Raw genomic sequence first — 24,468 nt, 5'->3', positions numbered from 1 at the left:
TGGTTATTGCTGCAGTTTTCCGAACTAAAGTGTGTTGCTGTTGTGTTAAAGTGCACTATAAAAGTTAAGCAGGCTTCTATAAAACCACACCTTTAATCAGAAGTGGCACCACACAGTCAGCAATGAAGACTGTGTTTCATTACAATCATGTGTGCTAGCAAAACAATGAAATATGTTGAAAATATGTTCTAGGACCAAACAGGACACCAAACTTGTCTACCTAACATATCTCTCCACGTGGAGGGGGTTTCAGTCACCATTTGTGTGAAAATAAGGTTCATCATGGCATTTCAGTTCTGTGGCATCTGCCCCATATCTTGCTAGAATGCATCTGATATAAAAACAAGACGTACAAGTTTGGCTTTAAATAACTAATTCAGTAGTGAAATGCAAATCAAACCTTCTCCTTTCACTTTTTACTCTTGTGGTAACTGTTACTACCAAGTGAGTTTGAACTGTGAAATTGCTGTCACTATCTGTACAGCTTCATAAGGTAACCAGACGCTCTGGTACCCGTCTGACCTGAGAGTCGTGTGTGTGTTAACTCATCCACAGAACGACTCATCATTCCTGAAATGTTGATTCCTGACAGCAGATGAAAAATCATGCACTCATATGTAGGGCATTAAAAATTGAGAAACTCACCTCACACCCTGACTCATTCCTTCGGAAGTGCCAATTTTAATCCAGTGTTTCCAAAAGCTTCCATTACATACACGCCTAGCGGTATTTCCTGTTTTCTTTCAGTTGGGGATAATTAACACACAAACCCTTGAATATGTTGGTTTGGGTTCAATCGGCTGTCAATATTATTTCCATTACTTGAGTGCAAAACTTAGTATGAGTTTCGGTATCAGTATGCATAAGTGTGTATGCTTTTCTCATAGATTCCTAGAGAGTTCCTGAAAAGAGAATTCCAATCTAAAACAAACAGTTGCACAAGGTTGGACTCAAACCATGTTGTGGTATCCAGCTCATGTATTGGATGCGTGTGTGATTTCTTCTGTTATCTCACAGACATCCTCTTTAACATGGACACAACAGACACACACTACGGTTTCCTGGAATGTTACATTGCTTTTATTATATTAAAAGATATACAGAGGATTACAATTTTGAGGAAATCCCAAACCGTTGAAGGAATATTTATAATCATATACATTTCATATATGTGTTACATATGAATTTTGCCATTTTCTTTCAGGATAAATAAGACAGACATCATGTACACTTGTGTACCCTAAATGTGTTCTAGAATGACCAACACATGTCTACATCGGAAGAACGAGCTGTACATACCGTAGAATGCCTTGAATATACATACATCATGTGCCAGAAAAGAAAAAACCCTAATCAGTGAAATACAACATTACAATTACATGGATGCAATATAAGGCATTGAGAACCACATCCTCGCACCAGGTAGTGGACAGACAGGACCAGCGGAGTATGGTGCTAATGATGAATGTCTGTGGAAAGGTAGGGATTCTTCCACCTGTAACCAGCTGCCATTGGGAGCATTAGGTTATTGCAAGCATACAAGTAAAGGGAGCATACATTCTGTGGGGTGTAACAGCAGAAGTCTAAACGGATAGGTAGCTATATTAATGGGAATTCATGAGGTTCAAATGGGGCGCAAGCCACAGGAGGTTGACTGAGAGACAGCCAATGTAGTACCAGCACAGATAGGTAGGTAGGTAGGTAGGTAGGTAGGGACCAGGGGAGGCTGGTGGAGGTACAAATTGGAGGACGGGCTCATTGTAATGCATGAAACGGAATAAGGAATGGTATCAAACGCATGCGTTTGATTCCATCCCAAGCGTTACAATGAGCCCGTCCTCCGATTTCAACCTCCACCAACACTCCCCTAAGGATTGTTACAGCATAACAGCATTGCAATGATGTAACAGAAATCCTATTGAATTCAAATGTTGGCCATTAGGGAGGAAGACTTCTATGATCCTTTAATTTACCCTATAAAAAAATGCTTGAACTTCATCTAAACTAAAACATGACTAAAAACATAAAATATCATTATTTAGGTATTAAACAGTTTGATTATCTTTCAATAGAATAAGGGAACTGATAGTGTTTAATTGCTATACAATGAATAAATAGGCCTAAGGATACCACAAAGCATTACCGTGTTACTCTTTCTGATGGTTATACCAAATCATACTCTCAATACTTTGATAATAGAAATAACCTTCAAATCAAAATAATAAAAGGCCATGGTAAAATGATGTAAAGCACAATCAAGGCTTATAAAAAGGGGAGATATCCATATTGGACAAAACAACATGATTGTATAAAAGGGGGTTAAGGTTAATCAAATATCCATTACACATCGGTATTCACTGTTGCTAGGTAAAACCTGCATGAACTAGGTCACATGCTTGACAACCAAACAGCTAACGTAAGAGCTAGCGGATCTAAAGAGAACGTAAATGACGACGACCCAGCTTCTCCCCTGAACAAAAAATAAAAAGTTGACAAATCAAATATTGATGGAAGAAAATACTTAGATATTCTCTATAATGCTATGCTTGAAATCGCCAAAAAAACCAACAACCACTAAACGAAATAAGAAACACTTCAATCAATCAAAAATATGAATGCTCAGGTCAAAGGCAGGTGGGTTTATAAATTCAATCTCCTGTTACGAGGCAGAGTGTAAGGCAATGAAGGAGAAAGCCCCAAGATAATTATATTACAATTAATAAACAATACTTGTCATTACATCATTAAATCAGGAAAAATTCATTGACAGAGAGTTTAGACTTTCAATATGAATGTTTAAAGCAGTAATTAAAAGGTTATGAATCAGTTTATACAGTGCATTTACAGATACTTCAAAAAGAACACAGATGAGTTATTTTCCCTGTATAAATAATAAAATGAAATAAAATGTTAAAAAATGTTGTTGATTTCCTCACAACAAACAATAAAGGACAGGCACCTAGAGTCTTCCCCTCCAAACATGGAGTACTACTCAGGTTGCCAACACAGGCTGCCAATTATAGTTCAATTAACTAAGTCACTCTGCAGCTTCAGGCTTAAACCAGGCTCAAGTGGGCCTGTGTTGTCGTTGATTATAGTAGCAATGTAATGGAGTTGCATTGAGGCTGATGAACACAGGAGCCGAAGAGAGGCCTTGGTAAATTAAGGGTCTTTATATAGTCATTATACAGTACCATCAGAACAGCGGACTGTAGTGGTAGGGAGGGACTGTAGTCTGTAGTCTGGTTGTCGTGAATTTGGGCTGTAGAGGCACTGTTCTTAGACTGTGGTCAGATTGGTCAGATTGTGGTCAGGATTTCGGGGCGGTTGAGGAGCCGTTGTCCTGTCTGTGGCACGGTTGACGTCAGCCTCTATTGTGGGTTGAAGTCAGGCTGTAGCTGGGTTGTTGTCGGACTGTTTCTATGCTCTTGTCAGGCTGTATGTGGGTTGTAGTGAGTCATCACCAGGGCTGTGGTGGTCAGGCACTGGGCATGTCTGCCCTGCTGAGGGCCATGGCCAGCTCCAGGTCCTCCTGCTCCTGCTGACGGAGCCTCCTCATCCTCTCCTGCTCCTCCCTCTCACTCTCACGTTTGGCCCACGCCAGCTGGTCAGTCTCATTTCCAAACTAGGGAAGGACAGGGAGAGATGTGAGACACCGGGAAACAGGTAAAAATGCAGGCTTAATCACACACACGCGCAGACACACACGGCCAGTTTTAGGATCTCATTCTTTACTTTTCAATCGTAATACTCTACTGAGATAGTAATGATCGACACCAATTTAGAATCAAATCACGGTGTTTTAATTTTCTATTTTATTTTTACTCAAATGTTTTGTCGTTAATTTAGGAATTATACTGACAAAACAGTTCAAGTGATCAAAAACACTGCTTAAAATCAACCAGAAGACATGCATCTTTAAGAGAACATTGAAATCGATAGATGACGGATCGCCAAGAAGGGTTCAGAAAGAAATCGTGCCTCACCACAGTGTGTGACACCTGACAGTGTGCAAGCTAAATTTAAAGCCTTCACTGATCTCACTGAATACGAATCAACTCTTCCTCTTGTATATTCAGTGTGCAGATCCACCTGATTGAGGATCTTAATAGAACAACAGTGTTCACCAATCAGAGTAGAGTGCGCTCATTCAAAGTGGACAGGTTTCTTTGCATGCAAAGAATTCAATTTGGCCAACACACCCACAAGTAATCTTACCTTGACATTTTCAGTTCCTGGGAAAAATAATTTATAATACAAAAGCTAGACATAACAGGTACAAGATCCCACACAGACACACTTGAACCAACAACCACAACACACTAAGAGTACATTTCCAAAGGTCACACAGTACACGTCAGCAAGAAACAAAACACACGATGCAAAGCTGCCGTGCAGCAAGTTTCCCTGAGAGCAGGAAGGTGTAAAGAGAGATTGTGGCATGTCTACCGTATGTCTCAGAAAGGGCAAAGGAGTCGGCCATTATACAATCTGATGTGCAAGAAGAGGACTGACTGAGACAATAAGAGCCACTAAACTAATGTCAATGTTTGGCGTTACCAGTTTGCCTACGTACAGTATCTACCTAACTTAAAACTTGGGAGTAAAACCCTTCCTTCAGAGAAAGGAGGAAAACCGCACACTCTTGCTCTGATGCTATTGTCTTTGTGTTTCATCGGGTGAAAGCCAGAAGGAGGGCAGCCTGCCGCCCAAACGTTGGTTTAATAAAACAATAGCATCAGAGTGTGAGGCTTTCATTCTTTCTCTAACGTTTCACCCGCTAGCCTGCCCCTCTTCAAACAAAAAGGTGTGTGTTTTCTGGTTCTTTTTTTAACCCTTCCTTCCTGCCAATAACGCCATCAAAAGCTGGAGCTCAGAGAAGACAGCAAGCGATCAGCCCCCAATGCCATGCGGATGGAGGTGGAGAGACTACAGGAAGACTGATACAGAGAGGGTGAACAGACAACAGAGAGCAGCCGGTCTGCACACTAACAGTGACACTGTATTCTATCAAATGCTAACGCTAAAAGCTGCAGTACTAACGATACCTCTGCTTCCAATTCAACCCTCAAGAGGCTCTCTGAAGTCCCAACGAACAGCCGTTCGTGGCAGAAAACCCAACTGCCGGCAAACTCTGGAGGTCCGTTGATTCTAGTTTCATCTAATCTACAGCATGAAGGCAGAGTTGCATAACAATAGCTAGCTACAGCAGCATGAGTTGCTAGAATGAGGTGCAGCAAAAACAAAGGCGTCAGTAGCCTAAGCCCGACATGGCATTCTGCTCGTAGAGTGAAATGGTTTGCTAGAAGCGCAGAGCAGCTACAGTAGACTGGACGCAGAGAGCCGACCTCTGAACTCAACTTACAGAGTTGAAATCAGCAAAACCTGAGGAAGAGTCTTTAGAGGCTTTGCTCAAGACGCAAGGAGCAAAAGGATCTTTGCTCCTATCTGCGTCCCCAAAGGCCTTTTTACTTTGAAGGGGTTTAGTTGTACACTGGAAAGGATCCCTTGGATTGTCCAAAGCACCCAACCCAAGCAAAGGAGCACTCTTACCTGGAGGGGTTTAGAGAAGGGTAGATTATCAACATACTAAGTCTAGATGTTACATGTTAGAGGTATGCTATGTTACCTACTGTACATTCCATATTACAGCCTTGTCATCATGTGTCTTTATGCACGGTCACTGGGAACACTATGTGAACAACACTATGCTGATTTAGAGAAACACATTAATCTGAATAGGAGAAGTACTACAAGCCTATCTTATGAAAGATGCAACGGAAGCCACCAGCTTCGAGGCAGGCAACCGTGGGAGCACAACACTGGTTTGAGCATTAAAAAAAAAAAAAAGGTGTTAACCACACTGTTACAAAAAAAAAAAAAAAAGACAAAAAAAACACACATTGATGCACTGTGACTCAAGGAGTGTCAAGTACAGCGCAGCACCATCGACTTCTCTCAGCCCTGCAAATGGCCCACAATGGCACTGCTGCCCCGCCCTTGTCTATAGTTGAAACACTAAACACATCTTGAATAAAGACTGGGACCACTTATCTATACAGAATGCCCTCTCATTTAAATTAACTGTGTGTACAAAATAAAAGTGTGTGAAAAATAAAGGGCTACCCATTAATGTAGCCAAGTTGTTCTACTTGCTCATTCGTACCGTGACAATGCTATGAATGTGTCCACTCGATTGCTGTTCTGAAACACCCCCAATTAATACAGTTTTTATCTCAACGTATTAGACTACACAAATCACAGGTGATTATCCTAAACTGAGCAGTTGAAACGGACATTGACCTCCTAAAGACGAACAGAACACTCTATTTAGGGCACTCTGAACCCTGCAACAATGCAGTGGGACTTGATGCTTGATGGTGCATGCTGATCTGCGGGTAGAGCTGGTGGCAGCACCTGTAGATGCTCGACTCCTTCACCTCACCTCACCCCTCCCCCCTCCCTGAGAGATAACAGAACCAAGGGTGAATAGTTTACTGGCACCACAATGTGACCTTAACTGTGGCTTCTGGTAGAGGGATGACATAGAGGTCATAGGTAGAGTGGTACAAGGCACACTCTGTGAGAGAGCTGTGGCTGTGAGCAGAACGTACACACACCCCCCCCCCCACACACACACACACACACACAACCACATACACAACCACATACACAAATGGCAAAAGGGGAAGTTAAAACAGTTACGTGATGAGAAAGATGCCCTTTAACCGGCCATTCCCCTCTTACTACAACTTGTCTATACGCTAATTTATTCACATCTTAATCACAAGCATCACCTGAGTTAATGACATTGACATGTGCCAACAGTATCAAGTGAAAATGCTGCCTTATCTGTACCAACAGGTTTCCTGTTTACAACTTCAAAAGAAGAAACTGTTGCCCTGCACCCTCACGAAAGAACCCCAGGGAGGAGAAAAGGGAAGTACTTTGGTACGCAAACTAGCAAGGCACAAATAACACAAGTTTAATATGACAGTCTTCAACCACAAATACGTCTTTCAAAAAATTGCTGACACATCAAACTTGCCAAAACACACACTACTGTATCTAACTGGCCTTGCTCTTATGGGTTGCAAGCGACTCATTGTTGTAGCAATGGCCTGTTTTTCAACTGGATGAAAGTCTAGTCTGAACATACGTTGTGAACACTAAACCCTTCAGTCCTCGGTGTCTATTGTTCGTTCCTCAGCTTTACGTGAGGTGAAGGCAGACTAACAGAATTACTGTGTTAGGTCTATTAAAGAAGAGAGGTGTAAACCATGTCTCCACACACACACACACACACTCACACACTCACACACTTCAGGAGTCAGGTCTTACCATAAGGAGGTGCCGGTCTGTTCGGCACACTTTTCTTTGGTGGCAGCACAGGATTGTCTGGCTTCTGGAAAATAAAGACACAAAAGAAAGAAATGAAAACTCAACACATTTCAACCAGTCATTTTCTAAGAACCTAAATCTGGTCCTGGATTTCAGACACTGGATTTATAGTAAGACCTCCCTTGATGTAACCAATGGCAACTGTTAATGTTTCAAAAACACAGGGCATGATAATTATTCACATATTTCTGGGTAACTGCACTACAACTGGGAGTCAGGTAGAACTATATTGCTGTATGGCACTACTTGTGTAATTCTTTACAAAAAAATGTGCCAGGGCTCTCTTGAAGAGAGAGATTAATATCTCAATGGCACTTACCTGGATAAATGATAAGTGATAAATAAATTAAAATCTCCCTCCAGCCTACCTTCGGCATTTGAGTGAAATCTGCAAATCCACCTTTGCCTCCAAAAGAGCCAGGACTACCAAAGGGGTCCATTGTTCCGAAAGCATCTAGAACAGAGCACAAGCAAATACATTTATGGAAACATCCAGCCACTATTAAAGCTGTGGGCCTGAAAACCACACATTCAAAAATCATTTCTTCATTTTGCTTACTCTAAAAGAGCTTAGGTGCTATTTACAGAGCAGGGGGGGGGTATGTGGCATGACCGTTTAATTTTCCATGACTTTTCTGAACCTGAAAAGCGGCGGTTTTGTCGAGCCTGACGTATGCATCTGATTAACTAATTACAGGAGTAAGTCAAGCTTCTGTTAGAAATACTGTGGCCAAGTTGTTTTTAAACGCTGTGGCATGCTTTTGACTTAATGAATAAATTGCCAACTTGCAGAAGGGGCAAGAAAAAAATAAACCATTGTAACAAAATATGTTTGTTGTGAGTGAGAGACCACAAAGGAGGACATTCAGTAGTACATAGTGTTTTCTTTTTCGTGAAATAACTCAACTTTCCCCCACAGTTGGTCCAGTGTCCCTTAGAAGGTGTGTAGTTTTGGTAGTGCGTAGAAGAGGTGCTACCCCTAATTTAAAACAACTTCCTCATTGAATACACAACACATACTGTAGTAGCAGTTCAATACCCTGAACAGGGGACAGAGGCAGTCAGAGCTGAACTGGTTAAAGCAGTGGCAGTGTTCTGGAGCCAGACCCAGAGTTACAGTGTTTCTGTTATGTTTGGCCCGAGCAAGCCTCCTGTTTTTCCAGGGGTTATTTTTAGTTGGCCAGCAGTTAAATGCGTAGGTAGCCTACTAAAAATAGACCACATTCAACCACAGGAAAATATGAAGCCACGGTGGGTTCAAATTGTATTCCACTAAATGTCCCAAAAATAAAATCTAAATGTTACACGTCACTTCAGGCACAAAAAGAATGAGTGCTTCTGTTGAGTAGTGTTGCACAATTTAACCGCCTCTCACCTTCGCTAATAAACAGGATTATGGTTTCTTCTGCTAAATCTTGTGAAATTCCTCACTGACCTTGCAACTGCTCTCTGACTTGACAAATAAAAACAACTTTTAGTAGCAAGAAACTTGGTTATAATAATTCATATGGAGCTCTGTATCTAAACGTCAGATCAAAGTTTCATCGAGAGGTTAATATTAATTTCACTCTTTCCGTAAGAACCGACGTGTACGGTACCTGAGTCTTTTGGTTTTGGGCTTGGGATCGGGCTGTTAGAGGTGAAGGGGTCAGTACTGCCGAACGGGCTTGGCTGAGACAAAGCAAGATGAGACACACAATTAAGACCAACTCTTACGGACATCCTGATTTCCATCAGGGGAGGCTGGTGGAGGTAGAAACACACGTGTTTGATACCATTCCATGCATTACAATGAGCCCATCCTCCGATTTCTACCTCCACCAGCCACCTCTGATTTCCACATAGGTAAGTAATAACACCTGTATTACCTTGGCAGGGGGAGTGGGTCTCCTGCTAAAGGACTCAGAGGACCCAAACATGTCTGACTTTGTGGTCTTTTTGAAGAAGTCTTCAGAGGCACTCCCCTTGAAGGGGTCGGTCTCTTTGAAAGGATCTCCTCCAAATGGATCTGTGGAGAGAGAAGGCAGTCTCTCACGTAAGAGTCCAGTTGGTAAAACTTCAAATGTTTTACAGCATTCAGTAGATAAGGATCGCTAGCCTCAAAGTTATGGCTATGTGGTCCAATCCATTTAAGTGTGATAGTGCAAGAAAAAAGCATGTGAAAAAATATGATGTTTTTACAGTCCCTCCTAAAGACCTCTTCACCCCCACTACCCCCCTGTACAAGTGTCTCTCCTGTTAATAAAAAAAAGCCTTGTGACTGCCAATGGCCCCTGGTCTGAGCATTGACTACTTTATCTTATGATGACTGATGGATAGATGATTCACTTACTTAAACAAATGTAATTGTTGTAAGTCGCTTTGGATAAAGGCGTTTGCTAAATGCCATAAATGTAAATGTTACAGTCATTTGCTCAGTTGTAGAACGTTTTCATCACCTTTGAAGGGATCTGCTTTGAAGGGGTCTTCTGTTTGGAAGGGGTCTGCTGCCTGGGGCTCCTGAGCAGCGTTGCTGTTGAACATGGCTATCTTGGACTTGAAAGGGTCCTCCTGGTCCCATGGAAAACATACATTTCATGTTACTTTTTAGGCATGACCCCCACAAAGAGAGCATATATCAACTGTCAGTTGTGAGCAAAAGGAAGTCAAACAAAACATACAATTTCTTCACATTAGATAAGGAAATTCAGTTGCCACCGGGGCCATATATTGAGAAATTCATTTAAAAAAAAAAAAAAAAAGAAGAAGAAAAGCCTGTACATTCAAGATCAGTCAAGCCTGTCCCTCCCCTCTTCTCTCACCATGGCTCCGAAGCCGCCGTTCTCCTTCTCTGAGAAGCCTTCGCTCATGTCTGCCAGGTTGGTCATGCTGCCCCCGTTGGTGCCGTTCAGGGCCGTGTTGTACTGCTCTATACTCTTAGTCACCTCCTGCTGGCTGTCCTGGATCTGGGACAGCTTACTACGAGCCTGCGGGGACAACCTGCTGTCACTTCCATGTCCTTTCTGTGACATTTGCACTGGGTGACAACAGCAGCAGTGCACTTGATTCATACAGTATTACAAAAGGAGGGAGTACGGCATCAGACAGATCCCAGTTGACACTTGACAGATTCCAGCAACTCCAGTGGTTATATTTCTCAAACATCAAGGTTACCCAACTCTACCCGGGATAAACAGGATGTTGTCCTTTTCATAAGTCTGTAACACTACATTCATTTTCACCCAGTTATAGCCCATGTAAACATTGTTTCCCCTCGGCTGATGTCTGGGGTGAGGTTTCTCCCTTGAAAAACCGATGTTATCTCAATGAGACTAACCTGGGTATATAAAAGGTTAGATACAAAAATGTCCCCTGTGTGACCCCAGTGTCCACTTACCTGGTTGATCTCGTCCTGGGTGGCTTTGAGGGACTTGATGATGCTGTCCAGCTGGACCCGTCCTGCCAGCAGGCTCTGCTCCAGCTGGTTCTCCTCCTGCTGCAGACGGGCCAGGTCGGACTTGGTGCGGCTCAGCTCATCCTCCTGGCTCTGCAGGTCCGACTCCTGGGAGTGGATCTGGCTCTGCAGGGAGGAGATCTGGAGGGAGGGAGGGAGATAGGAGATAGGAGATGGGGGGGGGGGGGGGGGGGGGGGTAGAGAGAGAGAAGTAGAAGGAACAAATACATAGAGTTGTTGGGAGATAACAAGAGAGGGGTAGATGGAGATATGACAGAGAGAATGCAAGACAAAAAGTGAGTGAAGTGAAAGTCCTGAGAAAAGTGTGTGTGTGTGTGTGTGTGTGTGTGTGCGCGTGCGCATAGAGAAGGAAAGATAAGTAGATAGAAAGAAACTCTTGACTGCGACATGACGGCGAAGGAAGAGGTCATTATCAGAGCTACACAAGTCAAGTGTGTAAATGTGCCGGTCCTGACCAGCTGGGTCTCGTCCTGACACTTCTGCCTGACGTCGTTGAGCATGCCCTCCAGCTTGGACCTCTGCTGGTCCATCTCCTCCAGACGCTCCTGGGCATCCTGCTTCTGAGACTCCATTTCCTGCAGGCCGCTGCTCTCCCTGTCAAGGTCATTCTGCATCTCCTGAGGAAGGGAACGCGCGCGCACACACACACACACACACACACACACACACACACACACACACACACAAGCCTGATTTAGCAGACACTCATACAGCCAGGCAGGCTAGACAACCACCAGGCACAATCATACAGATGTTCACCAAGGAAATATAGGTGTTCTTCATAGCATCTCAGACCTCATCAAGCCATCACCATGACACACCAGTTGGACCAGGGATGGACCGTGTTTTTCAAAGTGTTTGGGAGTACTACATGGTGCGTCACAGACCAATGAGAACCACAGGTGGAAGTACAGTAGATCCTGCTGTGTTGTGTCTCACCTGGACCTCAGTGTTCTTGTGTCTGATAGCTTCCTCCTTGTCCCTGATCTCCTGCTCCAGCGTGTACTTCTCTCTACAGGACAATCATAGAGGACAAGACAAGAGACCAACCCACGTGAGGAGAGGTCACAGAGATGTCACGGTTACCTGGAGTTACCCTAGGACGGCTTAGCTCGTGCGGCACTGTTCATATTATTCTTTTTGTTAATAATCCCGCCGCATAGAACAGAGAACGCTGAGGGAGCATGCAATGACGGGAAAAGGATTTACAAAATACACATGTCGATGAAAAGCAAGAGGCACAAAGGCAGGGTGCAGGGGATCAGCTGAGGCAAGCGAAGCAGGGGGAGGAACTCGTTCACCTGATGCGAGAGCCTAATGTCAACCCGGGCTTTAAGTTTGACCTTAAAAGTGCGTTGCCTCAAAGTGTGTATTTTCATCATCTATGGGTGCAACTATACAGAGAGATGGAGAGCAGCGAGGGTTGTTCCTGAGGGGGGCATCACTGTAGCATTTGTAACTGTCAGTGTAATATGACAGAACATTTTTTGAAAGAGAGAAGTGGGGGGGGGGGGGGGGACTGTAATCAAAAACAAAACTACAGTGCGGAAAAGTGAACCACTACGAACAGAAAAGATGTAAAGATGCTTAATGCTTTTGATCAGAAATTATAGTTTGAGCAGATGCTGAAAAAGCACTTTGATGTAGGCCTAAAAGTCAGCAAGCATACTCAGGATGGTGACTGTACAGCCACTAAAGCCCATTCCTCCAATTCGAGAAGCCCCCCCCCCCCCCCCCCCTTTCACAGGAAGAAGAAACAAAGATGTCCTCCGGTCTGGGAGGTCAGAGGGGGTCTCACCTCTGCAGCTGAGCTATTTCCTGGCTGATGTCGTCCAGCTCTTTGAGGCCCGTGAGATCAGCCGACCCTGTGGAGCTGGTGCTGTCCTGAGGGGGGAGAGGGGGGAGAGAGAGAGAGGAGGGGGAGAGAGGAGGGGGAAGTCAGCCGTGCTCTGAGGGAGAGAGGAGCTCCCCACTGCTGTGTCGCCACAACACCATTAACACAGGAAGGAAGGAGTGGAGAGAGACCCAAACACCTCACACAGAGAGAGAGAGAGAGAGAGAGAGAGAGAGAGAGAGAGAGAGAGAGAGAGCCTCTGAAGTCGACAGAGCAGACATTGCAAAGGCTAATAGCAGGTCATGCATATTCCGTTCTCTAGTGATTTGGCATAGACACAGTACAATATTGCCAGTTAGTTGGAATGCGGGAGGTATTTTAGGCAACTCTGTCACTTGGAGACATGTCAGCACAGCATGCAGCTGGAAGGGCTGGCTGTTATCTGCCCTGTTATCTGAATCACTCCTCCAGCCTGAGATCATGCAGTGCAGCGGTGCTACTACTGCACAACACCACCAGGTGGCAGTGTGTCACCTTGAAAACACCAAAAGGGTGAGGCCTGAAACTGGTACCGTACACTCCTTCACATTGAATTAACAACGCCTCAGGATACAAACCAAGAAGGACGTTTCTGGTGTTGTTTACACATGTGACAGTGACGGTACATGACAACACGGGGTGACAGTGACACGCAGGGCAGCTACTCACTCTGCGCATGTTAGCTAACGCAGCGAATTCAGGTCCCACAGCGGTCATGAACCCAGCGTAGCTCTGAGAGACAGGACAGAAAAGGGTTGAAGACACAGTAGCCAGGGCAGAGAAATAGTAGCTTAGCCATAGGTTTGCAGTTCAGAAAGCAGTACAAAAGCATAGCCTTGATTCTCAAGCATTATAAGAGGAGGCGGCGGCGGCAAATCTGAGGATGGCAATTAATCAGAAGAGCCTTGAGAGAAAATAGAGTTTGAAAAGGTGTAATGGAACACTGCTCCAAAGCCTTTGAAGTGGTTTAAAATGGCGAGATGTGTGGGGGAGGGGGGGGGATATGAGGGGTGAGGGGAGGAGAGATGAAGAGTGGGGGGGGGGAGAGATGAGGAGTGAGGGGGGGACTCACAGGCCCAGGTGTGGGGGCGGTCCTCTCAGACGGGGGGATCATGTCTGGGGTGAGGGTCTGGGGAGGGTCCAGGTCTTTAGTCACCTTCTGCTGGATCAGATACATGGCCAGAGAGAACTGCTCTCTAGACAGCTTGCCTACCTGCTTGGTATCAGCCAGGCCCCTGGGAAGAAGATCAATACATGCTTCATTATTTATCATTTCAGATCCCCATTAGCTGTTACGATTGCAACAGCGACTCTTGCGTATGTATATATATATATGTATATATACCCAACATGGAAAGGCCGCTGTAGGTCTCAACATAATTGGGGTAATGATATTATGGTCTCTTGCTTTGTTGAAAAGCTCAGTGGCTCAGTTGGTAGAGCATGGCGCTAACAACACTTAGGTTGTGGGTTTGATTCCCACTGGGACCATATATACTGAATGTATGCATACTCAATGCAATGTAAGTCGCTTTGGATAAAAGTGTCAGCTAAATGGCATAAATTATATTGAATCATTTCATAACAGGTTAGTGCCTGTCTCTAAAGAGGGTCACTAGGGTCTATGTTGTTAAGTTGTATGGTAATGTTGTGGTAATGTTGTATGTATGGTAATGTTGTATGTATAGTAATGTTCTTCTTTCTCACCATATCTGTGCCAGCATGGTCTGAGGAAGGGTGGACTGCATAAAGATCTCTATGACTTCTCCGCCGGCGACGAGGCCATCCATGTCAGTGTCTGTTTTGAGGAAGATGTCGTCGTACCGTCCTCGGTCAGCCACGGGGACAACCCAGTTCACCGGCGGTGGCTGAACACACACACGAGAGAGAGAGAGAGAGAGAGAGAGAGAGAGAGCACAGCAACCGTTAGGCATCAAGGATACAGGTGGTTTCACCTCGAACGTCCACTAAGCAAAGTGAGAGAGAGACCTGATGCACACACGTCTGTGTTCCGTGGCAGGTGATAGGACCGAGGTTGATTTTCATTTTCTTCATATCACAAGATATGCATCTATGGCAGTGTGTTTGGATGTATTGCTCAAGCGCAGTATAGTATAGTGTAGATAATATCAGCCACCCCAGGGCCAAGGTCAGTCCCCAAGCATACAACATATCTCACATATCTAATCCACTGTTGTTTTATGTTGTCTTAATGGGTGTGTTTATTGATGTTGGTAAGGCTAAGGTAAGAATTTCCCTTACAATAGAACCTGTTTGTCTGATCAGATAAAAATTCTCACAGACACAACGGAAGTGGTGAAACATAGAAACACCCAGGGTTGCACAGGCAATGCTGAGAATGTGGCAGAACAAGTCCAGCCATTACAAACCAACCAACCAACCAACCCAGGGCTGAGGGTGAGGTAGAAGAAGTGCAGGTTTTAAATGGCATGCTGAGCCCTCATAACACTTTCTCAGGGAGAGGAGGAACCACTCTCTCTGCAAAGGAACACCCTCACGTGGGATTTAATGGGATCTGATCGTAAAACCGTAATGCATTCCTTTGCGGTAGACAGCAGCTCCCTCGAATACATACACACACAACAGAATAGAGAACATTAAGAATGATTTACGAGGGCATTAAAAGCATCATGTTGGGACATCGTGGAAGTGCTCACTTTCAAAGAATGTGCATGATGAGGAGGGGTGCCGTACCTGTGAGGTGGCTTTGAAGGAGTGTTTGGGGGAGAGGCTGCCCGTGCTGTTGATGGAGGTGACACTGCTGTGGGAGGGAGTGGAGCGCAGGACATCTTTGAGAGGAGGAGAGCTGGTCATGCCAGACCGGCCAGACAGGGCAGGCAGGCCACCCAGGGCGGGTAGGACGGCCACGGCACCAGGCAGGGCGCCGGCAGACTTCTTCCTCTTGGAGAGGGGGATGAGGGAGGGGGGCAAGGTGGCTGGGATAACTTCCTTCTCCATGGCGCGGTACACCAGGTGCATGGCCTGGAGGAGGGGCGGATAGCGTGCTTACAGAACAGGCAGGCTAGCGAGGATCGAAGCTTGGCCGCAGCGTTGATCTCATAACTGGTTGAATAACAATGAACTTGTGAAACAGATATCAAGCTGTTGCAAACAGTCGCCCCGCAATTCAAGTCGCTCCGACGGAGGCTCGAACTTGCGACCTCTGACTTGCCAACACACGTGCCCGCTGTCTCCTCAATACCAGAGGGAATCCAGCTACGCCACCGAAAAGCTAGCAATTGAGTGAGTTTTACCATCTCAACTTGGTCACTGCACTTTGGTGCAATTACATGCAAACAGAAGATGCCACCTTACCACTGAAAACTCCTCTCTGTCCAAGTGTCCATCTTTGTCTACGTCACTAAGGTCCCAAATCTATGTGACGAAATGTAAAAGAATATGATCAAACTGGCACATTTTCCACATTCTACATATATCAGTAGGTTATATAAGCAGGAGTAACTCTAACGGTGTTCCTACCCTTCCTAATACATCCAGAGGTAGTTTGGAGTTTATCAGGACTGGCTTGACCTTGTCACCAGATAGGAGACCATTCACTGGTATGAGACTGTCAAAGATGCTGTCAAACTTCCCTTTTTCATCAGACTGGAGAGAGAGAGAGAGACAGAGAGAGAGAGAGAGAGAGAGAGAGAGAGAGAGAGAGAGAGAGAGAGTGGGGGGGGGGGGAGTAGAAAAAGAAAAGAAGAGTCAGTGAAAGACTTGATTCCATGATGAACAATGAGAATGTTGTTAATTTAAATACCATCAAGCCTCAATGTATGTATAGATATTAGTACTCACTCTGACAGCCCACTGGGAGTCATTTGAGGACGATATGCTCAATGATGGCAATGGACTGAATGCCGGCAATGGACTGTTTGTGTCTTTCTACAAAAAAAAGAAAGAAAAAAAGGTGCAAATCAGTGTATATCAATACATTCCATGATTAGACCTGATATGAAAACTGAGAAGATGTGCAATCAAGATGAAATACTGTAGATCAATGTTGAAAAGCTTGTTAGAGCTTTAGAGCTGTTAGATTGTGTTTACGGTTGTTTCAACACTCACAAATGTAGGCGGGGCTAGTGTCTGGTTCAGATTGCTGAGACTGATGTCATTTCCTCCCTGAGCAGATGCCACCAACCTCAAAGCTACAAAGAAGCCCTAGAAAAGAGGAACAGGAGTACTGGTCAGTGTTTCAAGTAGGACATCTTGAAGCTGCGAACCAAATGACAAATTACAGTGGAGGTCCACTTTACCCGCTTATCCAAAAAGCCCTTCCTCTCTGGGTCGGCCAAATCCCAGATCTGAACAAGGACAAAGGATAACATGAATAGGATATACCTACTGTATTAGGATAACTACAGTATAACCATTTAAGATAACATTGATAGGATAGGATTAATAGCATGCCACAAACACTGTCAGCATCTACGTGTCTGTCAAGGTAGCAATCTTGAAGACATAATCGTCTGAGCAATACCATAGAAGGGAACTCATACAGCGTATGAAATTGAACATGGACATGCGTGCGTGTCACTCACTTTCCCCAGGGTACTGTCTGAGAGCCCTGACTTCTTCAGGAACTGAGCAGCATCACCGGCTCCTATTTTCCCTGTGTTTCCTGGATCAACCTGCAATGTGGATGTAACCTTGCCATCAACTGTATTTCCCTGTAACAACAGTCTGAAAACTGACTCAATAGACACCTTCAACAAAACATGATCGGCTTGAATGACAGTTGAACAGTGGACCTTACCTGTCTATAATAACCCTCGTACACTGGGTTTCCACTCGATAACTGCAGAAAGAGATTCGGTAAAAAGTGGTAAACCTCAGCTCTCTCTGTCCACTTTGTGAGAGATAATCCATCTCCTCTATATCTGAATTTAAATCGAAGCTGCATAACGTTGTAGTCTGTACACTATTATCAAGCAGAAAGATCAATAAAGATCACCAAATCAACAGCACCATTTTGTCAATATATTGTTAACGTTTCATGCTCTTTAAACAAGTCTTCTTTAATAAACTAGCTATAGGAGCAACCGGTATAACCGTGAGTATGTGGATGGTAAAGATTTGGTAAACAACAGAACATACTAGCCAGTTAGCTACCTAGCCTCATCAGTTGTGTTTCTGTATTTCGCTTGCTTGAAATAATGACAGCAGAATAGTTGACATTGACAGCTAAACTTCACGATAACAGTGAAAACTGTCAATATGGTAAATGATAACAAAAACACAGATAGTTCAATCTAGCACAAATTGCAGCAACGTCGGCTTCCTGGCTGTGTAGCTGTCAAGCGAAATGGTAACAACTGTCAAGTTAAAGGGTCTCATAGCTATCTCTCCGTGACTATTCTTGATTAATGATGTCTACCACATGCCATCATGTTTGAAAAATTGAATTAACAGTTGTTTTTAGGGACAAAACACTCTGGAAAGTACGATGTTTGCTGAAATATTTGGAGTTACCTGCGAGAGAGTCATGAGCGCCGCCATATTTCCTGCTGTCTGCCACGGGAACGCGCACACCCTTGAAGCGAGTGCGCGCACCAACATTGACACCTGAGTTCAATGTTGACATTTAGAAAAAGTGTGTTCGATTTCATTCATGCGGAGGGAAAACAATTCCATTCATGTTGCGTGACATCAGTCAGTAGTAATGAATCCATGTTAAATCATATTCATACTCATATTCTCATTAATTGAATTCTGACAGTAATGTCCATCAACATAAGCACAAGCTGAGAGAGCACTGGACATTATTCCACTGAACAGTCTCTCTCTCTCTCTCTCACACACACACACACACACACACACACACACACACACACACACACACACACACACACCTTCCTCCATGAGTAATACCCATCCGATTGAGTGACTTATCCTATGTCACCATCTTGTGGAGAAATAGTTTCTAACATGGGTCTGCCTCACATTAGTAAACAGTGGCTGTAATCAACGCCATATAACTAATCTAATCTAGTAGCCTATCTGAAAGGTTCAAAAAATGTGTTTCGTTTCTGACAATCTGAATTCGAGGCCATCCTTGTGGTTGTGATTTATCACAAAAGAGGGATAAAGCATGACCCTGCTAAAAGCTACATTCATGGTATTTACTGAGGTACACGTAGATACACTTCACAGCATCTAAAGGTTAAACAATACCATCAATATGTAAGGTTAAATGATGAGCTGACAGCATACGGGTAGTTAATAAATTCTTTTAATAAAACTTTGGTATCAATAACATTCTGTCAAATAAAAATAAGACAAGTGCGCATTTACTAGATGACATACCACACATGGAGCTTACTACCAGCTGTCTATGATTGTTGACGTCAACAACCCATATCATTGTTAGAATGGAATGCTGTTCATACCACACCACACTTTAATTGACATAACGATAAGGTTTGCAAAGTCCCACATAAGTCACTTCAAATTTAAAGTAGAAAAAACAGCTGAAAAAGGGGAAAGAAATGGGAGAAACACATCTCACAAAATGATATTGCAATAAATCAAAACCGACTTTGAGTGAAACAAAATGCTGTGAGAAATAAAATCTGTGGCGAACAAAATGCTGTAATCAAAATAAGTTACAGTAAAATATAACACCAGCTAGTCTAGATGACATATCCCTCAAAGTCCTCAAAATATCTTGATGTGTCATGGGGAAACTTTCCCACCCCAAACCTTCATCAACATTCAGTGGTTAAGCACCAAACTATTCTAGAATGCCTACAGGAGGTCATAACTGATCAGTAACTACGTGGCGGGGGGAAACTGCATACTGTACATCGGTGGCTCTGAATGAGCTGAGAAAAAAATGGGGATCAATTTTATTGATTGATGCATTCCATGTGCTTTATCATTGCAGCCTGACAGATATGATACAGCTGTAAAACAAAATAAAAAAATAAAAAACAACTGCGGAACACACAATGGGGAATCTGGCATACAATTCAGAAGTGGCAAGCTAATGATGGACATAAGAGACAGAAGCACGCCTTAGCTGTACCTCTCACTAACCAATTCATCATTACATACTGGACTAGGAAGACCTGTGCATGTGGTCTCTGAATAGGGGAAGAAAAAAAAAAAAAGTGTCCAAACTGATTTGTGTGAATCACTAGAAGTCCAATAGCAACCACTCACACCCTCAGGAAAGTTTGAAAACCCAAAAGTAGGCCACGTCCAACTCAGGGACTGGATGCATAGCAGCCACGATACTCCCTGGATACTAGAGACAGGAGGGTGTCTATCGGAGACAGACTAACTCTCTGTCCACGCCCTCTTATAGCTCATCTTTAGTGGCGGCATTCTCCTCTTCAGATCCTGCAGTGTCTTCCTCGTCATCTTCTCCCTCTTCTTCTTCCTCGCCCTCCTCCTCCTCCTCATCTTGCTCCTCCCCCTCGTCATCGTCTCCTTCAGTGGCTTCTTCTTTTGTTTTCTCCTCCTCCTCTTTCCGTTTCTTGTCATCTTCCTCCTGCTTCATCTTCTTTTCGGGCTCCTGTGGCAGATACAGCCAATAGAAAAAGTGAGTGAGGTTTAAAAAAAGAACATGTATTGGCAGTAAACTGAAGGCCTCAATATGGTGACATAATACATGCAAAAATAACTCAATCATGTTTTCAAGTGTTGCATAAAGTATCATAAAGACCACATACCTTAGTAGCACCCCACGTCTCTGTTCCAAAGTCCTCTGCTTCCTTCACATCATCTGAGATCAGGAAGTTGTCAAAGATGGTACCAGATTTCACCTGAAAACACAGACAAGACAATGTTAGAAAAAAACATATGAGACCACTGAAAGAACTTCATTTGTGAAAAATAATAATAATTAAAAAGCAAAAATCTAAGGGCAATAATACTGTAAAAAACATATGAGACCACTGATCACAGTGTTCAGGTTATTCACCACAAGGGGGCGTACTTGTAACAGAGGCAGTCTTGTGGAGAGCAGGACACCCAGGTATAATATATTATTATTATTATTAATTATGTTATAATGTGTCCTCATGATTAGCTTTACTGGAGATTTGCAGATTCTCTCAGGAGAACTCACCTGCCACAGGTCCAGTCCCAGAACGCCAATGTTGTCAAACTTGTAGATGGCAGCATCAGCGCTGTACTCTGGGTTGTCAATTTCAGGGTGGACCCAGGCTCCTTTGTAGTTGGGGTTCTCAGTCTGTTTGGGTTTCCATTCTCCCTGAAAAGAAGAGGAGATGTTTACCAAACATTGCTAAGCTATTCAATTTGTGTCCCCTGAATCACAAACGTGTAAAAAAACAAAACAATTGAACCTCCTTTAAATGGTAATTTTCCACAGCCCATATATTAGCATATAAACTGATTGATGGACACTGATAACAAATGACCAAACTGGCTCATGATGTCCTTGTCACATTCCAGTTTCACCCTGTCCCTCATGTTAAGTGTATATATACCAACCAAGCAGAGTCCTCAAACCCCTGCCTCAGCCAGTTTTGCAACATTAACGGCCTTAAACTTACTTCCCTTCACACCCCCACAAACATTGGTGAATGGACCCAAAGAGTGTTGAAAAACCTTTCAACACACTTGTAAAACGTTGCGGCCTTGAATACCACTCTGATCTTAGCACATTACCAAGACAGTAGCTAAGAGCACACTCACTCACTCCCTCCCTCCCTGGTACTGTCTGCCACCATGTCCCCTTGCTTACCATGTACTCAGGGTTGGGGATCATAGCTGGTTCCCACTCTCCATCCATATCCACATCCCAGTCACTGGGCTTCTTGGCATCAGGGTCAGGAATGTTCTCTGGCTTCTCCCAGTCCTGGATGAATATAGTACAGTCAATACAGGAAGTGTGCCAAAGAAAGATGGACAATAAAGTTCTTATCTTGAGCTCTCCTTTGTCCAGAAATGCAATACAGTCATCTGACGCTAAGGGGAGGAAAGCCAATCCTCATTATGATGGTGACTTCATATAACTGCAAGTCACACATAATCATCCATCTGCTGTTTATATTGCTTATACTGTTCATATTGTTTATACTGTTTAAACTGTTCATACTGTATATTTTTTAGTGCTTCTATTTCATTTTATTTTATTTTAAAACTTATTGTATTGTTGCACTACTCTGTGGCACTGTCACTTTTGCATTTCACTGTATACTTGTATGCACGTGACAAATAAAGAATCTTGAATCTTGAATCTTAACTGCAAGTCTGATGGAGGTGTTGCAGTGACCTACCTCTGGTTTGGTGTCGTCAGCGTCATCGACCATGGCGCGGTCGTCCCAGTCCTCTGGCTTCTTGACCTCAGGGTCCTTGATCTTCTTGGCTGGGAGGAGGTCCCAGTCCTCCTCCAGGGAGCCTGACTCCACCTTCTCGTTGTCAATCTTCACCTCGTAGGTCTGGTCAGGGTTCAGGATCAGTGTGTACAGGTGGGACAGCTCGTCATCCTGAGGAAGGCAGAAGAGAATAGGTCAACCTATCTGTGACGCATCAGATGTGTGGATGTGTGTGTGTGTGTGTGTGTGTGTGTGTGTGTGTGTGTGTGAGTCATCGTCTTACCTTGCATTTTATTTCCTTCTTGATGAGGTGATTTTTGCCTTGGTAGTTAAAGATGACATGGACCTTCTTGGTGCTGTAGCCACAGATATCAGGGCCTGTACAAGAGTGAAAAACATTATTTTTATTATTATTTTCACCCCCAACCAGTCAAAAAACTTTGTTGAAATGTCATATCACCTCACCAACCTTCCAACCTACTAACATCAATGACTCATCGTGAGTCAGGACCACCAAAGGACTTACCAAACATGATGTAGTACTGTGAGTCCCCGTGCATCTCAGCCTGGTTCAGGTCAGAGGGGAAGATCTTGACATAGCCACCACCACAGTCAATCTTCTGCTCGTGTTTCACAGTGAACTGGACCACCAGAGTCTTCCCCTCGTTGCTGAAGGGATCGAAACGGGCAGAGGCAGCGTAGAATCGGGCATCCTGACTGGTCTGAAGGCCTGTTTAAAAGAAAATCCAAAGCAATACACACGCTGTATGAAACAGTAATCACATAATGACTTCGCTGCCAGGTAATTGCTTCCTTCTCAAGACTAGGTGAATAGTCAGCACAGTATATGACCCGGAGGGTAATAACACTCACCTTGGTCTTTCTCTGCATCTCCATAGAAGTTCCCAGCTGTTAGTTTCCACTGTCCATAGTCAGACTTGTGTTTTGAGTTCAGCCAGCGAGTCTTCCATGCATCTGGAGAAATACAGTAACAGTTAATCACAAATACAAAGACAGAAGACCAATTAAAATCACCCTTAATCACCAAATGTATACAAAGGTCTTATGTCCAGCACCATCCCTGACAATACTTCCACAAGTGCATAACAAGGAAATGAATTGCTCCAGCCAAATCAACTAGATAGGGACATAAAAAGGAAAATGGGTCCTACTGTTCCAGGTTATGGCTGATAACTTACAGGCAATACAGGCAAATGACAGTGCCAACACCACTAGGCCTGAATGGCTAACGTTACATTCTGACCAATTTAATTTAGCTAAATACTGCAATGTCACTTCTATTTGGCACAGTACCAGTCTTCAATGAGCGTTTGGCAGCAATCAAACCTATTGAATTCATCAGTTGCATTATCTAGCTAAAAAATGAGGGAGTGACTGTATGAAATGCATGCATGGTCTGGTCTGAATAAGTAGGAAAATAGCCAGTCAAAATACATACCTCCATCAAGGAATTGCTCTTGAAAGTACACGGTAGCATGTACGGCGTACACTGACAGAATTATCGAAAATAAAGCTAAGGCTTGCATTTTCCCCATCTCAAGTGTAGTTCGTGTCCTCAAATGTGTGCCAAAAAATGCCTTGTGAGCGCAGTGAATGACAGCCAGGCGAGAGATAAAGCGATTTCGGAGGTGCTCGAGTGAACAGATGTCTGCCGCTCATTGGAGGAAAACCTGTCAGCCTAAACCAATGAGAGGAACCCACGAAACGCATACGATCCTCTTCCGCTTAAACACATTTCCGCTGATCCAGAATCAGTCATTACGATAAAAGATGATTGTTAAAATCGACATTAAAGCCTTCTTAAAAACAACTTGGTGTGAGTGGTAACCTCTCCGTGGTTGGTAACTGATTCACGATCAGATTCTGTATCCCGCCGGGATAAACTCCCCTAAAAACATTAGAGGGTGTGTCCTTAGAATATTGAAATTGTTGATTTCAATGTATTAATTGCAATAATGTGTGTGTACAGTTCATAATCAACAGACTCATTCTGTTAGCAATGTTCTTACAATTTTAAATCGACCATGCCTATTAAACCCATGCTCATGGCACCTTGTGAATAATTATGCAGTCATTCTAAACGTCATTGCCTCATGCATAATGCCAACCATACTGTAGATGGCGCCATACTAGGCATTTTTTATGGTAGTAAACGCTCAACCCTACTCTTCATAAATGTATATATCATCATAAATATACTTGTGGGCAGGTCTCCTCTCTCTCTCTCTCTCTCTCTCTCTCTCTCTCTCTCTCTCTCTCTCTCTCTCTCTCTCTCTCTCTCTCTCTCTCTCTCTCTCTCTGTGTGTGTGTGTGTGTGTGTGTTTGTGGAGGGGGGAGGGGGGAGGGGGGTCTCTCTGACTGGCACTTCCCTTTTCTCCAAGTGAACATTGGGAAAAGAAGACAAGTAA

General features: G+C 43.7%; 2 protein-coding genes across 3 annotated transcripts; both read right to left on the bottom strand.

The window, feature by feature from the left end:
- Nucleotides 1–1,063: 1,063 nt before the first annotated feature.
- eps15l1b (epidermal growth factor receptor pathway substrate 15-like 1b) lies at nt 1,064–18,272 on the bottom strand. Of its 2 annotated transcripts, XM_083689752.1 has the most exons (23): nt 18,225–18,272; nt 17,509–17,550; nt 17,294–17,383; nt 17,009–17,056; nt 16,818–16,913; nt 16,551–16,637; nt 16,230–16,355; nt 16,065–16,124; nt 15,444–15,731; nt 14,436–14,596; nt 13,801–13,963; nt 12,654–12,739; nt 11,795–11,867; nt 11,311–11,472; nt 10,778–10,975; nt 10,203–10,367; nt 9,840–9,951; nt 9,270–9,409; nt 9,000–9,072; nt 7,770–7,855; nt 7,342–7,405; nt 5,366–5,553; nt 1,064–3,625 (listed from the first exon to the last, which is right to left on the bottom strand). In XM_083689752.1, the coding sequence occupies exons 1-23, from the start codon at nt 18,249–18,251 to the stop codon at nt 3,479–3,481; spliced, it is 2,682 nt and encodes an 893-aa protein (XP_083545878.1). In that variant the 5' UTR covers nt 18,252–18,272; the 3' UTR covers nt 1,064–3,478. The 2 variants fall into 2 exon arrangements, with proteins under 2 accessions (XP_083545878.1, XP_083545879.1); XM_083689753.1 differs by lacking the exon at nt 5,366–5,553 and having other exon boundaries at nt 3,482–3,625.
- A 694-nt stretch (nt 18,273–18,966) lies between these two features.
- calr3b (calreticulin 3b) lies at nt 18,967–23,646 on the bottom strand. The gene is made up of 9 exons (XM_083689542.1): nt 23,499–23,646; nt 22,913–23,014; nt 22,566–22,769; nt 22,323–22,417; nt 22,001–22,210; nt 21,466–21,579; nt 20,827–20,970; nt 20,429–20,521; nt 18,967–20,271 (listed from the first exon to the last, which is right to left on the bottom strand). The coding sequence occupies exons 1-9, from the start codon at nt 23,593–23,595 to the stop codon at nt 20,056–20,058; spliced, it is 1,275 nt and encodes a 424-aa protein (XP_083545668.1). The 5' UTR covers nt 23,596–23,646; the 3' UTR covers nt 18,967–20,055.
- Between the last annotated feature and the right edge of the window lie 822 nt (nt 23,647–24,468).

This window comes from Argentina silus (genome assembly GCF_951799395.1).
Source record: "Argentina silus genome assembly, chromosome: 18".
Taxonomy (NCBI): domain Eukaryota; kingdom Metazoa; phylum Chordata; class Actinopteri; order Argentiniformes; family Argentinidae; genus Argentina; species Argentina silus.
The sequence above is the reverse complement of the archived record's forward strand: the minus strand, read 5'-3'. Positions and strand labels throughout refer to the sequence as shown.